Consider the following 17020-nt stretch of genomic DNA (forward strand, 5'->3'; position numbering starts at 1 on the left):
TTTTAGTAGTTACCTAGATTTTCTAGTTTGGTGGTATATTGGAAATATACCTATGGTTTTTAACCTACCTGCCATCCTTTTGTAGTGAGTTGAAACAAAACAAGATAGTACTATAAAAATAATTCAAATACCTCAATTGACTTTCCATCCCATTGATAATTACATCGGAAGTGTTCTCTGATTGGCTATGCGTCACGTGGCTAAGAAACTTGGCCTTGAGTCCAGTCCTACCTAGCTACATCCCCTACCTCAAGAGTTACCAATTTGCGATTTTATTTTACTTAAGGCAGAAAGATTTGGTTAAACTGAAAGCCCGCTTCTTTATAGTTCTACGTAATTTTATTGTGTTTTTTTCATGTAAATATGACAACACTAATCTCTGAATTTGGGATTTACTATATTACCAATCGATAACTTGACTCATTTCATTGAATAGTACTTATCATTCAAGCTTCAAGCGATCAGCCGTTGTCGACTTGTCGTTACTTTACTACTTCATTTGGCTTTTAGAACTGATCGTGGCGTGACGTCTGACGAGGTATTGTTTGTTTACATCTTTTGTTTTTGTTTCTTTACATCTTTTGTTTTGTAAAATAGCTGTTAAAGTTTAATGATTGTCTAATTGACATTAAAAACGGTATTCTAATTCTATGCACCACGTGTGTGTTAAAACTGCATATGTAAACAGGCGAATACGATACCTACGATAGCCGAGAGTTCCAGGAAATTAAAGTAGAAACAGTTGTTTTCCTGGTCAATACTGAACCCTATATTCTTGCAATAAGGTACACGAATTGTCCTGTTGTCATTTTAACTTACCTTCGATATTATTGCGTAATCATTCTGGACAACGCTTCGGCGCGACCGGTAGTTTGTGATTTTCTCATTTTTGTTTTTATTTTGTAGAAAGTGCCGAAATGGCTCCTCGGTGTGGGGTGTGTTTGGAAGATAACGTAGAGGCAGGCCATGAGCAATCGCAGAAGCATTTGAAGAACTTACTCTTGGATCAACTTGGGAAGATCAAGTGAGTACCTGTACCTATCTACTTACCTACTCTTAGAAATTCTTTAAGACATATTTAGCGTAAATATTTTATTCAAATCATATTCAAATGTATTTTTCGCGAGAAAAGTAGTTACCTATGTCAGTAGGTATGTGAAGTCAAGGTCATATCGTAAATCGTGTCGTAGTTTCGTGTCTAGGTACTAGGGTATGCAAACCGGTTAACCGAAAAACCGGTTAACCGAGACTTTTTGGTCTCGGTTAAAAACCGGTTTTCAAAGTCTCTAACCGGTTAATAACCGAAACTATATTTATATCCCAAAATGACCAAATTAGGCATAAAAAAGGGTCAAAAGTACGTAATTCTTCAATGTTTTGTAACAATAAAGATTTATTTATTACTTTTTATTGACAACATTACGCACCTGCAATGAATTTCTTAAAGAAATCATAGTATAATCATGATTTTATAATCTAACTAAACGTGAAGATTAAACAATAGTCCCGAGTCCACTCAAATATACATTTTATACAGTAGAGTCCGGTTAGTATTACGATTCCGCATATACCTAACGTCCAACCGCTTACAGTAACCGAATTTACCGAATAACGGAAGCACAGGTATTTGTTTGGTTTTCATATGTGATGTTATGAAAGTACATCCGTTTATTACGACTCCGGTTTTAACGACCAACCGCTTTTTACGACATAATTTTACACAAAATCCGGTTACAACGACGAGCGACAACGTTTTTACTAGTAAATTGAGGAAACAAAGCCATTTCCGCCCCAAGCACGTCCCCCTGTCTTGCCTACAAGTAGCAAGATGATATTGTGGCCATGTGACTTTTTGGAGCATTGGTTTTAATAATTTTAACCATTGGTTCGCCTGGGGTCTAATCTTATGAGCTAAATAGAACCCACTTTTTATTTTTCGATTGCGTATAAACTTTTTACTTAATAAAAAAATCGATTGTCGTATTAATTACGTAAATCGAGGTTCAAGGAATGCGACTATTTATTATTACGAAATACGACAGTAATTTGCCGGTGATGAGCAAGCACGCATACTAAAAAATGACATATCTTTAAACTGAAATGAAATTCGTTTTGTACGACGTCCAGTTAGTACGACGTAATATCAGCGGTCCCTTGGGCGTCGTTATAACCGGACTCTACTGTATATTTCTTATATACAACTGACAAATATTTAGTTCTTAAAGTGATTATCACAGTAAAGTCACGACAGTTTTAAGCGCCATATGGGCACTCAAGTCCTTTATGGCAACTTCTGCATTTTACAAAATTTCCAAAAACTGGATAAAATGATCTTCATCGTGCAAGTAATACCTGCTACGATATCATAAACAACAGAATTCTTGAAGGTAATGGTAATATTATTGCTTAGTACGGTAATTTACTAATAATCCGCAAAACCGGTTAAAACCCGGTTAACCGGTTTTGAAGGTACAGGTTCGGTTATTAACCGGTTTTTAAAGTTAACCGGTTTTTGCAAACCCTACTAGGTACCCACTTAACTTAGGTTTAAAAATGTAGGCTATATATCAATAATATGAATCCAACTATGAATATTCAATCTCACCGTGTCAGTGTTAGTCTTGATAAATGCCTGAAATAAATTACATACTCGTAGGTAGGTACACACTAGGTACCGAATTGTTATTCCTAAAGTAAATAATGTATGTATGTATGAATACATCTATATAATTGTGAATAGCTGCTTTGATTTTATAAATCTTAATGGATTTAGAGCATTAGTACCTAATTAGCTATAATACGGGTTTGTATTAATGTATGGTTTGGCTGCATTATGTAATAATGACATATTTTTCTATATTGACGTAACTTAACTTTTATACTTGTTATATAGATATGTGCCTACATTCCTTCACAAACTTCGGTTCGTAAGACTAATATGTTATTAAATTTGTTTCATATAAATATCTAGTCAGTCTAGTAAAATAAAGCCGCAATACGAGATCACAGAAAGGACTTTAGTTACATTGGATTTCCAATAATGTGACGCATCATAGGTATTATGCCAAGATGCATAGATATTGCATAGATATTATGCCAAAGCGCGATACAGGTGGAGGTGGGATTAGCTAACACTTTGTTCTAAGTACGAGTATGAATGAAGTACGTAGTTAGTTACTTTACGTACTTTGATTTGAGGTGTAGACTGTACACCTGTTAGGTAGGTATCATGAGTGATACCTCTGGAATTGCAAGCGTCCATAGTCTACGGTGACTGCTTATCATCGTTGCCGCTCATTTCTATGGAAAAGCCAAAATTTTTTTCGCGATTTTAGCATTGGTCCTATAATAAAAGTTGTTTATTTGATCTCAAAAGTTACTATGCAAAGTTTGAACGGTCCTTTATTTCACCCTGTATACCTCAAGGCGATATCGAATACGTTAGGTACCAAATATCTCATGCCACCGCTTGAATCCACTTCAGAAATGTTTATTACGGCACTGAACACAAAGGGTCGGATACTAGTTTTTATGGCAGTGTACCAATCAGGCGACCATAAAGAATGTAACTTTACTATGACATTTGACATATTTATTAACCAAAAACTATGCCTTATTCCTGGCGCGGGCTAGTGTGTGGCAAACGAGTATTCGAACAGTGGATGCTTATTGTCTTATCGAATATTTCGTTTGTTTACTCCATTGTCCTCAGACAGATGTGGGACAGTTGGGGTCAGAATGGCTACCTCGCCTTGGAACTAAGTCTTTGCGTATCTCGCTTTTCCAATATTTGAGTGACAGAGACGCAGTTAAACACTTATCGATGTGTGTGGAACGTTGGTGTGGAAGAGTCACTCTGAACCGTTTCGGGTCCAAGGGTGCATGACAGATGTTTTTAATTAATCTTTTGTTTTTACTTGACTTTAGAAAATATTAGGTCCCTATTTAATGTATATACCGTACGAACGGTATTTATGGTCCTTAAAATGTATTTCCAGGCCAATATTTAGATGAATAAGAAATTACGATTATACGCGATATAATCCGTTTCCATAGTTTTACTTCATGAGTAACTATCGCGATAACCGAAGACAATATTATGTAAGTACTTATAAGAAAAAATAGAAAAATATTTTTAAGGATAGTTAATTATATATTTTTAAATTATAAATGTCATATCAAATTCTTGAATTCTAAAGGGCACGATCTTCGTCGCATCATTTATTTTCGGCAAAGCTGACTTTTACGATTCATAAATTATTACGATAATTTTCTAATCCGTAACGCGTAGACTCCGTCTACCTATACAGAGTGTTCTAGGATTTACAAATCTTTTTGCTAAAAATATATTTCGCTGTTTACGTGTTTTTGCCTAAGTTATACTTACCCTCAAGAAATCTCAGTCATAGTAATATTCTTAGATTTTTCTTAGGTATGACAGATATCGACGTAATCTGACACGCTCGGCCCCTATACAAATAGATGAACTTGTTTCTTCTATCTAAATCTAGTTCTGTACCGTATTTGTATTTCTTGGGACACACTGTATACGAGTCGCTTTCGCTGTTATGATTATGACCCACAAAAAAAAACTTATTTAAGCATTTTTACTTTTACGATTCATTTTATTAGGATGTAGTACCACATCTGACAAAAAACATAGGAAATAACTGTATTCGAGTATGTTTTATATAATAATAGATATGTACTCCACTCGTACTAGGTAAGTAGGTAGAACATGTTTAAAACTCGTACTTCAAAAATTGCAATGGCCTTTTGGTTCGGCGAACGAATTTGTAATCTGATAAATCTGACTTCCTATACGATTTGTTTCCACGAAATAACTTGTGTAGCTGTAGACCCTATTACTCATAGTGGTGTATTCCTACCAGTAAGTAAGGTGGCCAGGCCCCGTAGCCAAATGGCATTTCTACGACGCGAAACGAAAACGAAACGCCGCGAAAGGTAGTCTGGCTCTGTCGCGCCAATATGCAAGAGCGATAGAGATAGATGTCTACGAGCCTTTCGTTTCGTGAGCGTTTGTGCATTATTGTTAGGGTCGGCAACGCACATATAACATCTTCGGATTCTCAGACGACCATAGCCTACGGAGACTGCTTACCATCAGCAAGGCCGCGTGCTTGTTTGCCACCTACGTAAAAACACACGATTAAACCATGTGCTGCGATAGAGCTTACTCAGTGGTGACGCGAGAAATCTACCCGACCCACTCTAATTAACTTAAGACCCACTCTAACTAACCTAACCACAAAATTAAATTTTTGAAAAACCCCCGACCGTGACACAGTGGACCGATTTTCATGAAACATGGCTAAGAACACTCCCGACATACTTTCAGACAAAAAAAACTAAATCTAAATCGGTTCATCCTTTCGGGAGCTACGATGCCACAGACAGACAGACACGTCAAACTTATAACACCCCGTCGTTTTTACGTCGGGGGTTAAAAACACGGGCAGTCAATCTCGCGGGTGCAATATTGTCCCTCCTACTATCATGTGATTGCCCTGCAGTAGCTACTGTTTTCAGTCACCATCATGTCTCATCAATTGTTCACAGTAAGCAATACGCAGACAACAGAAACGGCATAGTGGTCACTAGTACAGTGACCCCAGTAGCATACAACGCAGCACCGTTTCACGTGGATACAGATCAGTCTGTACTCAAAGTATCTGTAAGTACCTACATTTTCATTCATATCTGCCATTTATCGAGCATCTCTGCGAGTATCCGGGCCCATTTAAACGGTACGAGAACTCTCATACGAGTTTTATTACATTGCGGTATTTGATGGCTGTGCAAAATTGTATGTAACCTCAACAGCCCGCAATGTAACTAAAATCGCATGCGAGTTCGCACGCCGTCTAAATCAGGTCTAATTATCGCGGTCCTGAGCCAGTCTCTTCCAGAAGTGACCAGCGGGCCTATTAGCCGAAACGACAATCGTTGACGCTAGACGTCGATCGATACGCAGTCTGGCTGTGTCGCCAATACGGAAGAGCGATAGACATATTTAGCTAGCTATGATAACGATGTTATCATAAGGGTTCGTGTATTTGGCCACGTACCCTGCAATTTTCCGTGTGCGTGTGGATTGAGTGAGCACCTTCCGAAAATAAAAAAAAATATGCTGATCATTTAGTAAAAGTTCTAAAACAATTGTAAAACGAATCTCTGAATTTGTAAAAAGATAAATCAAAAGATACAGTCATTAACATGTGCTCACTCAGTTCTCACAAACTACCAACGAAAACAGTGAATGTATTCATTTAACATATAATATTTATATACTAACATTTAGTAACAAATATGCCAACTTACCTCTATAAATTTTAGATCACCTAGTGACGTATTTAATTTTTTACAAATAGTTTCTTATGCTCACTCAATCCTCACACTTTTGAAAAGCCGAATTTTGATGAAAAACTTAAGATTTAGACCGCTATTATATGTGTATAGTTTAGTAAAAGTGAAATGGGAATTTGTAAAATACAAAACGAACCACTAACGTGTCAGGTTTTTTTTATAATAAATTTTTGTAAGTGCTCACGCAGTCCACTCGTTTTGAGAAAGTTAAAAATCTAAATATCTTAAGATTACAAAGCACCACAGACACTCGAAAATACTTCAACATTTAGTAAAAAATTTTACTAAATATCCACCATCTAATATTTTAGATTCGTTGTATACTTACAGGTAAAACCGCGCGAAGGGGTCAACTTTACGTTTAAAATAAAGAACGACAATGAAGCCGACATTATCTTCAGAGGAATCTCGATTCCTAACAACAAGTTCAACTTTACCCTTCTCGACGAAAACTTAAGTTTCGGTTCTGTAAGCTGCCGTATACATCCAAGTAAGTACAAAAATGCTTGCTTTTAAAACTGTGACTTAAGAATATTTAGGGTACCTAAAGGTGTTTTTCGAACATGTTTATTTAACAGGCTATACATTTTAATTGCATAGGAGGGTGTAAACTTAAAGTCGTTTCTAAACGATGAACGGAATCAAAGAGTAATTACGAAACCTGTTTTTATTTGTGATACCTACTAAACTGGTAATAACACTAATCCGTAATCGTATTTAAATATCATCACTCATCAGACCTAAGGCATCAGACATTATTGTAATGGCAAAGTAAAGACCTATCTATTTATATTCAACTAACTTTTGCCCGCGGCTTCGTTCGCGTTAGAAAGAGACAAAAAGAAGCCTATGTCACTTTCCATCCCTTCAACTATCTCCATCTAAAAAATCACGTGAATTCGTCGCTCCGTTTTGCCGTGAAGGACGGACAAACAAACAGACACACACACACACTTTCCCATTTATAATATTAGTATGGATATACCTACTTTTACATTTGAATTTTGATTGCAAAACAAACGTTAGCCACTAGTAGCTATACGCTTTAAGGATCTGGGACTTGGGAGTCTAGTGCGATATGTAATAAGTACATATAACGGTAACGATACATAACATCCACATTGTTATACATAGTCCGATAGACATAATTATACCTATTTGCAGTGACCTGTCATGTACCCTGTACCTAATACTTCTGTTGTAATACCTACAGTATTGCATTCAGGTGGTATCGATGATATAAAAGAATAAAAAAATTATTAACGACATGAGTATGTAACTAGATTTCCCCTTAATGTATTACCTATTTTTGTGGGTGTAATCGTTTCATTTTGATCAACTGATCATATAAGTAAACACTACTATTATGTCTGTTACTATATTATTGAATTCGCGGCTCACGCTTTGTGTTAGGTACTACAACTACTACACTTGACTATACCTGTCTGCAGTGAAAATCGCTTTATCAAAGTAAGCTTATTATTGTACCTATAGCTGTATATATGTATCCATTATTTATTTCCAACTATCTTCTCCCAGGAACATTCATGGAGGAAGAAGTATGCGTGACTTTCGAGAACAGTATCAACGGCGTGTACAAGCAGCCAGTATACTTCATATTCATCCACGCGGACACTGAAGAGTACACTGTGATACTGAAGGAGATGGTACGTCAACTATTCATGTACCTATAGTATTTTGACTTCTTTGTCAGGCAAAGTGACATGTATGTCTAATTGACTACTTCGTCAGGCAAAAGTGACTTCGTAAGGTGACGTTCGGGCGTCAAAATTGTGCATTTGCACGAAAGCGAGCCAAACACTATTCTTGCCGCGCATATCACTTCACATATCACTAAATCACAACTTTCGCTTCCGAAGATAAGAACTTGAGCTCGTACCGTAAGTAAGTAGTTAAGTAGGTGGCACTTATCTATACCTACTGGACTGGAATTCGACAATCTTCGATGTTTTTTATAAGCTGTTAATGGTGGTAGGATCTAATGTAAACAGAGAGAGAAAAGTTTTAACATTTTAAGACACATGATGAGAGCAAAATGTGTGTACTTATAATTTGATGTTTTATAACAGAGAAACAAAAAATCTACAGCTGCGTTGTGATAGTAGACATAAATAATTTGTAAGATGCAGATGCAGTAGGTACTTACAACTTATGTAGTGGAGAAGTTACCATCAAGCGGGCCGTATGCTTGTGTGCCACCTTCGTAATGAGGAATGTTGTTTCAGCTGGTGTACGTGGAAGCTGTGAAGAGGAAGCATGAGAAGGTGGACAGCCCGTACACGCTGCAGCCAATATTGGCCGATAAACTGGAGAGGACCACTGCGCACAAGAAGTATTTTTTTAATGTCTTATACACCGTGGTTTTTTGTTTTCCGTTAAATTCGACACGCAGTTACATAGGTTCATCATCAGGAACCTGCATGTCGAATTTAACGGAAAAAAAAAAACACGGTGTATAACAATGTGCATCTTAAGCACCAATTGTAGACCTATTCTTTACAGTCTATAAGTTATCACTATCGTTTCTACTGTATAATTATTATTTTCTCTGTCTTTATCCAGGGGAGAAGATGACGTATTCGTGATACCATCAAAAGTTTTGAAGAAAATATTCTTCAGAGACTTGAAAGTCGACGAGGAAGATGGCACCGACGAAGAGAAGGCGCTGGTCGCTAAAGTCAAGTAAGTAGGCTTTAGTGAACCTGGATAACTATGTAACTACCTACCTACTAAAGTTTTTAGTCAGGTTGCCTATATTGCCATGCCTCGTTTGCGCCGTACTAAACGGTATATCTCTCAATCTCATGCTTCCGCGTCTTGCCAATTGCGTCAACCACAGTTACAGTCTGACCAAAAAGGGTAGAGATTAAAAAGTGGCAACATCGTAGTGTCGTCCCGTTTTCTCACACATATTTATTTGAAAGGGATGATACGACAATGTTGCCACTTTTTAATGTCTATTCATTTTGGTCAGACTGTAACAGACAAATCAACGTCACGCTGCAGAAGTCTATGGAAAATCCCATACTTGTAAACAATTTTGCGAAGGCGAATTCGGTAACTTCAGTAAATACATCGAAAGCCAAGTTCCACAAAAGGCAAAAAGTTACTTCAAAAATAAATTACTTGGAATAATGATATTTAACGAGTTCGATACAGCGGTTTTAAAAATGAAACGTTCTCCACAGGGCTATTTTCGAGGCTGGACCGCACGAATTGAACTATGTACAGTTTTTCCATAATTTATTGTGGTACGAGGAAACAGTTGTTGGAGCTAATTTGAAGGTTTGTAATTTTGAATAATGTTGTAACATTTCGAGATTCATAACAATCATAACTAAACTAAATTCATATTATGGGTCCATTTAACTTCTAATATACCTTTATCAGCAGTATTTCGGGAGCAATTTAAATATTAGAGAAACCTAATTTGACACAGCTTTACTTGTGATTTTAATGCGACCCTCTAACGGCCCGGCCAGGACATTGGTCTAAGCGCGACAGCAGTGAGCGGCGGCCATACGTTAATTGGAGCGAGACACAGCGATGGGTCTTTTCTTTCGCACGTATGGCTGCCGCACACCGCTGTCGCGCTTAGACCTATGTCGTGGCCGGGCCGTAAATTGGCAATGTATATTTCCAGAATTATAACATGTCGGGCGTGACGCTGAAGCGCAGTCACTCAGGGAAATCATACTCTCTCGTGGTACCTGGTCTGGCCGAGAAACGACCATCACTAATGCTAGGTAAAACATCAAATTCCTTAACCTCTTGAATGCCTTGTACCGTATCCGTCACAGATCATTTGGACTTTAATTAACATATGAAAGGTTATGAATTTAATAGCAAATTTATGATATCAACTTTCCAGGAGCTAAGTCAGTACCTACGAGTATACCCAATAAGTTAGTCTTATCCCCTTATCCATAAAAAGTTACTCAACTCTGATTAGTTAAAAAAATATTTTGTCCTATTCTCACAAATAGATATTTCTACATAACAGAAAGGGACAAAACACTTTTTTAACTAATCAGTTCGGTAACTTTTTTATGAATGAAGGGGGTTAGTCTCAAAATTTATAAAGTCACCCTGTGGTGACTTCTGCGGCCGAACTATGACCTATGGTCGTATATTATAAAACACCGCCATTTTATGATCTGAATAACGGTTACTACCATTTAAACCCAAGCGTTCAGCATTAATACAATAACGGCCTAAAAATTGTATGGTGAATTTTTCGATCAGCCACTTTTAACGCTGCCATATTTTATGCTGTCGTTGTTTGCAGGTGATTTGGTCTACGTCAGGCCACACAACCAAACGGAGGTGATGTATGAAGCCATCATCACTGACATCCAAGACAGTCTCGCGCAGTTCAGCAAGATATCTGACAAGTAAGTCAATTTGTTTCGAGAAAAACTGTATTGCCTCACCACTATATCAACCAAAATACCTACATAAAAAAGTAAACTTTGAAAAAAACCTCGACATAGATACATAGTGGACCAATTTTCATTACACATGGCTAAGAACACTTCCGACTAATTCAGCTTTCGAACAAACAAGCTCCCGAACTGATGAACCAATTTAGATTTCGTTTTCTTTGTTCGGAAGCTGAATAAGTCGGGAGTGTTCTTAGCCGTGTTTGATGAATATCAGACCACCATATCGGTTTTTTTTTTTTCAAAATTTATGATACTTAAAGATACTTTTGTTTTAGGTTCCACAAGCTCTATAAGAAGGAGTCAAAGTTCGACATTCGCTTCTGCATGTCCCGCATGCCTCTGGAGCGCATGCACGTGGCGGTGGACAACATGCGCCGCGAGCATATGCAGACCAAGACCTTTCCCAAGGGCAACGAGGTGGTGCCTGCCATCAAACGCATTACCAAGTGAGATATACAGAAATTCTGGTTCCGTGATTATTATCGAGGAGTTTACTGGTGAAACCCGATAAGTTGAGCAAACTGGTTTTTGAAATTCGAACTATGTGCAATTTCCACAATGTTGTTATTTCAAGGACAAATTATCTCGATTTATCGGGTTTATCGTTATGTCCATGTAACCTTAATATTAACCCTTTGACCGATGAAATGTCAACTGATGTTTGCAACCCAATAATACGAGTTTAAGCTTCAGTTTAAGGTTCATAGTTCATCATACACCGCGCGCCGCGTATGATAGCTGTGGCGTTCCGAAAGTTAAGATACGTAATACGTACAGTAGCAGGCTGACATATTCTCATTGAATTTGAATAACCCAGAAACTAGAACAGGCGGGCAACTTGTGTCCTCGCGCGTGAGTAGTAGTAGGGTACCCCCGATACGGACCCGGGTCTGGGGCCTGCTCCCAGGACCCCACCACCGCCCATCCATGGCCTTACTGAACCTAAAAAAAAAAAAAAACTAATAGCCCCCCATTTAGATTCATTGCGCTGGGTCTCGACGCTCTCAGAAGCCTCCTTCTAGTATTTACAGAATACGTTCTTTACACAATACACCTTGTGCACGACGGTCACAAAAGGATTACCGACCCTTTCTATTGTTCGATCTGGACTCGGCGCTAGACCATTGTTACCCTACCCAGCTACCTGGCAGTGTCATGCACACCTTTTCCTTGTGTGTCATACTGATAGGTATTTTATAATTATTTTTAGTATAACTTTGTGATCATATGGATTGCGATTCTAACCTAACCTAACCTAATTAAAATACCTAACTTTTCCATTCGTAACCTAACCAAATTTAATTAAAACCTACTCTTAGTTAACCTAAGTAGTCTAGACTTACCTTTATGAAACCTAACTGAGTTTCACCTACTTTTACTTTTATTTCTATAAATGTAGGTATTTATGAAATGTATTATAATTACGTTTTAACTTAAGAACTTCTGAGTTACATTTAAGTTTATCCAAATACCTAAACTTAACGATCCTATCTAGCGTATCTTTCTTTTTCTCGAATATTTATGATATCTTATACCTATTTCTATCATACATCTCTTTGTTGTATTACCAAATTTGTACATATGATTAATAAGTCAATTTTTTGATTACGTCTTAATAAAAGTTAATTTCCCATCTTATCAAACTTTTTTTTTTACATATATTTCAATGTTTTGTATCTGAATAAACCTCGGTAATTTTGTGAAGTTGCGTTTTTGCTTTATTTATTGTACCTTCTTTGAATAATTTACTTACCTATGTCTATTATTATTTTTTATGACTTGTGTATTGTTTAAGAGAATGCATACTTTCAATAAACTTGTTAAGACGTGAGAAACTGAGAACCGGTTAAAACATGTTTAAGGCTAATTCTATGTGAATAAAAATGTCTTTTGTGCATTTTTAAAGATAACATATATTTATTGTTTCCGTTTATTTGAATAATTCGGGTTTTGGGTAAAGAGATCCTTCGACGAACATGTCAAGGCATGATACTTTGTATTCATATTTAACAAAGAGCATTAACTGGTGTAAACATGTTTTAGACTAACGCACCGGTAATTCTTGTGACTTGAATTTTTTATTATAACAACTTAGTTGCTTTATTATAGATGTTTATTGTATTGTAAAATGACAAAAAGTTTATTGTTTGCGTTCAGGTATAAGATGAACTGGTTGAAACAAGATTTATGGTACGTTCCCCTGCTCTCTACCATATTACGAGTATAAAAGCCAAAGAGAGTCGAGGCTGAATAAGTATTCCTGTAGAGGCAGCCTTCTGTACCAGAGCTCCTTGTATCTAGTGTGGTATATAGAGAAGTGGTGTGCGTTCAAAAGTGAAGTGTTTATAGACAGATCCAACAATGGACGTGAGTATGTTTTTAATTACTGTATCCTAGATAGAGCTTGTGTGTACTGTGTTTATTTATTTCTCTTCTGTTGTTTGTATTTAATCCACAATATTGTAAACAGTGTATTAATTATTGTTTTATATTGTTTCAGTTCTCTGAAAATACATTCAAGAACTATTACTACCCTGAAAATAAAGATGAATCAAGCGATGAAGAAGGTACAGCTGGTTTCAAAGTAAAACAGATCCTCGCAAAGAAACGTTCAGGAAATGATATCGATAGCTTTTTCGAACGTCCTAAAAAGCAGAGTAAGATCCTGAAACGGTCTTCGATTGTAAGCAAAAGTTCGGAGGACGGTGTTGCAAACTTATCATCGGGGCAAGACGACGGAGCATATGCATCCCATTTTATTAAAATTGAGATTTATGATGCACAAAAAATTAAAAAAATACCACCCATGGAACAATGGAAGCACGCGGACATCAGATTAAAATATTTTGCGTTGGAAGATGATGCAGAACTACAAAGTACGCGAAATATTATATATAACATTACAAAACAATTAGCTTCTAAGGATAGTTGTGTGAAATATTTTATAGACAATAAGAAAATGTGATATTTATAATTGTTAATGATAGTAGTAATCTTAAGTTATAGTGTTTAGGTATTCTTATCTTTCCTTATAGTAACTTGAATTCATTTTCCTTGTAAGAGATTCTTTTAAAATGTTTTGTAATTTCCGTATGTCATAAAACAATAAAAATGTTAAGAAATAAATAATATAATAGCTTGAGAAATTCGAAAAGTAACATTTTTAAATTGTATACAAAATTATTAAGAGATAACAATAGCTTTTGTTATCTTTCCTAGTTACGAGTTAAGTAGCTCCATTTTTCTTTGTAAAAGATTATTTTGTATTATACCCAATTACAAAACGTTATAATTAGGTGAATCCCTGGTGTTATCTTTCCTGTTAATGAGTAAAGACCATTTCGCTGTAAAAGATTATCTTGCATTGTATCGCAATACAACACGTTTTAATTTTGATAATTTTTATATGGAAAGTATTGCCAAACTGTTTATGACTTAAGTAAATTTCCTTGTAAGATATTCTTTTACATTGTTTCATGTTCCAAACAAAATAAATATGAACTAAAATTGTATCAAATGTCTGTAGTTTTATTAAGGTTACTATGTGAGGCTTAAAAATAAAAAACCTTATTACCAATACACGTATTTTTATTTATTTCACAAAAAAGGTCTTAAACATATTTCGTAATACTAGATCATTACATAAAGAATTATCAGAAAACAAGTTAAGCATATGTTTCATAGATTTTCCATGAAACTTAAAATACAAATAAACTAAACAATATTCACCACAAACAGAAGTGAAATGGTTTTGAAGTGATTTATTATTGTAAAACCACCGTCTCGTATTTCTATCTAGAAATGACTTATGATAACCAGAAGGTTTCCTGCCAAAGGAGTCAAAATATTCACCTACACCATTTACATCAATGTGTATAGCAACCCAGTGGGAACCCGGTTTTGAATCAGGGTCCAAATTACTGACAATAAAGGTAGGTAGATTAACCCGAATAGGTATTTTGTTGGCAGCAAAAACATTTGAATTAAACAATGGGTTTAGTTTCCTCATACAAAATTGAATTTCTTTAGTATCCATAGTTAAGTAACATATACAAATTATTGATGATCATGCAAACAATGATGAATTCCAAATAAAATAAATTAAAGAGAACGGGGTATTTATATGTTTCTTAACTATTGTAATCTACAGATACATCACGATTTTTATTTATTTCAATTATATTATCAAATTCTGCATACACAATACAATTAATGGTACTAGTTAGAGCGGAATCAAAACGTACTTCTATCCGAACGCTACCATGTCTAACAAGATTCCAGTGTGAAGTTGAATTAGCAGATAAATCAGGAGTTAAATCAAAACACAATAAACAATAACCTTGACCAAAATCTGTTCTGCTTATTCCATTACCCTCGTTATGGAAATGAATACCAGTTCCAGAAAATAGAGTGTGATATGCTGCTGCTATTGTACCAGAACTAAATGAAGGTTGTAATGTTTTAGAAGGAACTTCATGACCATCTACGAACAAACTAAATGAATTCATATTATAATGTTGAAAATTAAACGGATTTAATGCTAAATTACCATTAAAACCTGAATTTGATATAAATCCAATAATACATCTTTTAGGAATTTGTCCGAGAAATATATTATCTAATGTTTTACCCTGAACCCCCGTCGGTATTGTGAGAACCTTAACTTCTGCCCTCGTAATGGGGTACTTCGCAGTTGTTGTGGCTAATACTTTTTGATGGGCTAACAAAACACTAGGATTGATTCTCGTTCTCCTTACAATGAGGCTGGCATCCATTATTTGTACTTTGAATTTTTTATCTTGGTGGCAAATAAGATTGAATGATTCTTTTGAGCGAACTAACTTAATACGTAGTTCTACACCATTTATTAAGAATTTCTCTTGATTAAATATATCACCATGTAAATGACCAATCATTTCTACTTCCTTACTCTCCTTGATAAATTCCAGCCTTTTGTTAAACCCTTTGTTGTTAACGTCAACAGTATCCATATAGCCTGGCGTATCTTCATACCACAATCCACAAGTAAGATGAGTTGTTTTGGCTGCTGGTCCGTAGTTGAGAAGATTTTCCATATAAGCACGGTAGGCATATGTATTGTTTGGTGGTGATATGAGTTTTTGATTTAAATATACATCAAGTTGATTAAAAAGAGAATGTAACCAGTTATTGGTGGGCCCAACTGCAGCATCTGCTTTTAATTTAGTACCATCTTGGTTCAACACTTTAGCAGTAATGTGTATCATTGTGTGTGATAGATCTATGTAGTCATCACCTGATCCAGGTACTTGAAATTCGATTGGACCGTCATCGCTTAAAGATGAAATTGGTTTATAATGAATCCACTGTCCGCTTTCAATGCTTGTTTGAGTTGATGGAAGGGCAAATATATCTAATTCAGATTTCGCACACTCACATGAATGATTATGTAAAAATGACATTATTTAGTTTGAAAATATATCGTTATTTATATATTTTTTATTTTTTTACTTCCTCTTCGTCGCGATGCTTTTAGAGCAATGAGCGGTTCCCTTCTTTTATTGAGCATTTTATACCCAGATCCTGACATAAGGGAATCAATTTTTTCATCGGCCTTTCTTTTCAGGTTTGCACTTGCTTCCTTGAATCGTGATCGTATGGAACTGTCTATAGGGCGAGCATTTACCATATCAGATAAGAGCCCAACTCCTGCTCCTAAAGTTTCTTTTCCAATGGTTTTTAAACCACTAGATAATAAAGGGAGTACGGATCTAAATAGTCCTCCCAAAAAACTGCCTATACCATGTCCTCTTTGATATGGAACTCCCTTATAGACAATTCCTACACCAGAGCCGGCTTGGTGTGAATAATAATGTTCGTAAGGACAAGAGGTTGATGATCTGTTATACATCATTTTACACGTTGAAAGTGTAGTTTCACGCAAGAAGACCCAAATTGAAATGGTACTCTTACACCGGTTGTTGTTCTTATATCTATTTCAATTGTATCAAACTCTCTTCGTAAAACTGGTACATAGTGAGCAGGTGAGAAAATATGTGTTTTATAAGCTCCATAAATGAACTTAGTTGGATCTAAAGGTATTATTCTAAGTAACGATGTTATAACATCTCCAACTACTTGTGGATGAATGATATCTGTATAAACAAATATTTGAGATGGTAAACCTA

At 35.9% G+C, this 17020-nt stretch overlaps 1 protein-coding gene across 2 annotated transcripts in view; it reads left to right on the top strand.

The window, feature by feature from the left end:
* The first annotated feature begins 451 nt into the window (after positions 1–451).
* Positions 452–17020, top strand: part of LOC125232704 (RNA helicase Mov10l1-like) — a 41088-nt gene continuing 24519 nt past the window's right edge. The window contains exons 1-11 of one of the 2 annotated variants that reach the window (XM_048138461.1): positions 452–538; positions 907–1024; positions 5581–5695; positions 6718–6877; positions 7927–8054; positions 8634–8740; positions 8971–9090; positions 9597–9693; positions 10052–10154; positions 10697–10802; positions 11129–11299. In XM_048138461.1, the coding sequence (XP_047994418.1) occupies positions 918–1024; positions 5581–5695; positions 6718–6877; positions 7927–8054; positions 8634–8740; positions 8971–9090; positions 9597–9693; positions 10052–10154; positions 10697–10802; positions 11129–11299 (1214 nt within the window). In that variant the 5' untranslated portion in view covers positions 452–538; positions 907–917. Of the gene's footprint in view, positions 539–645; positions 786–906; positions 1025–5580; positions 5696–6717; positions 6878–7926; positions 8055–8633; positions 8741–8970; positions 9091–9596; positions 9694–10051; positions 10155–10696; positions 10803–11128; positions 11300–17020 lie in introns of those variants that run through there. The other variant, XM_048138462.1, reaches the window with a different exon arrangement.

Source organism: Leguminivora glycinivorella, chromosome 13 (assembly GCF_023078275.1).
Source record: "Leguminivora glycinivorella isolate SPB_JAAS2020 chromosome 13, LegGlyc_1.1, whole genome shotgun sequence".
In the NCBI taxonomy this organism is placed as follows: Eukaryota; Metazoa; Arthropoda; class Insecta; order Lepidoptera; family Tortricidae; genus Leguminivora; species Leguminivora glycinivorella.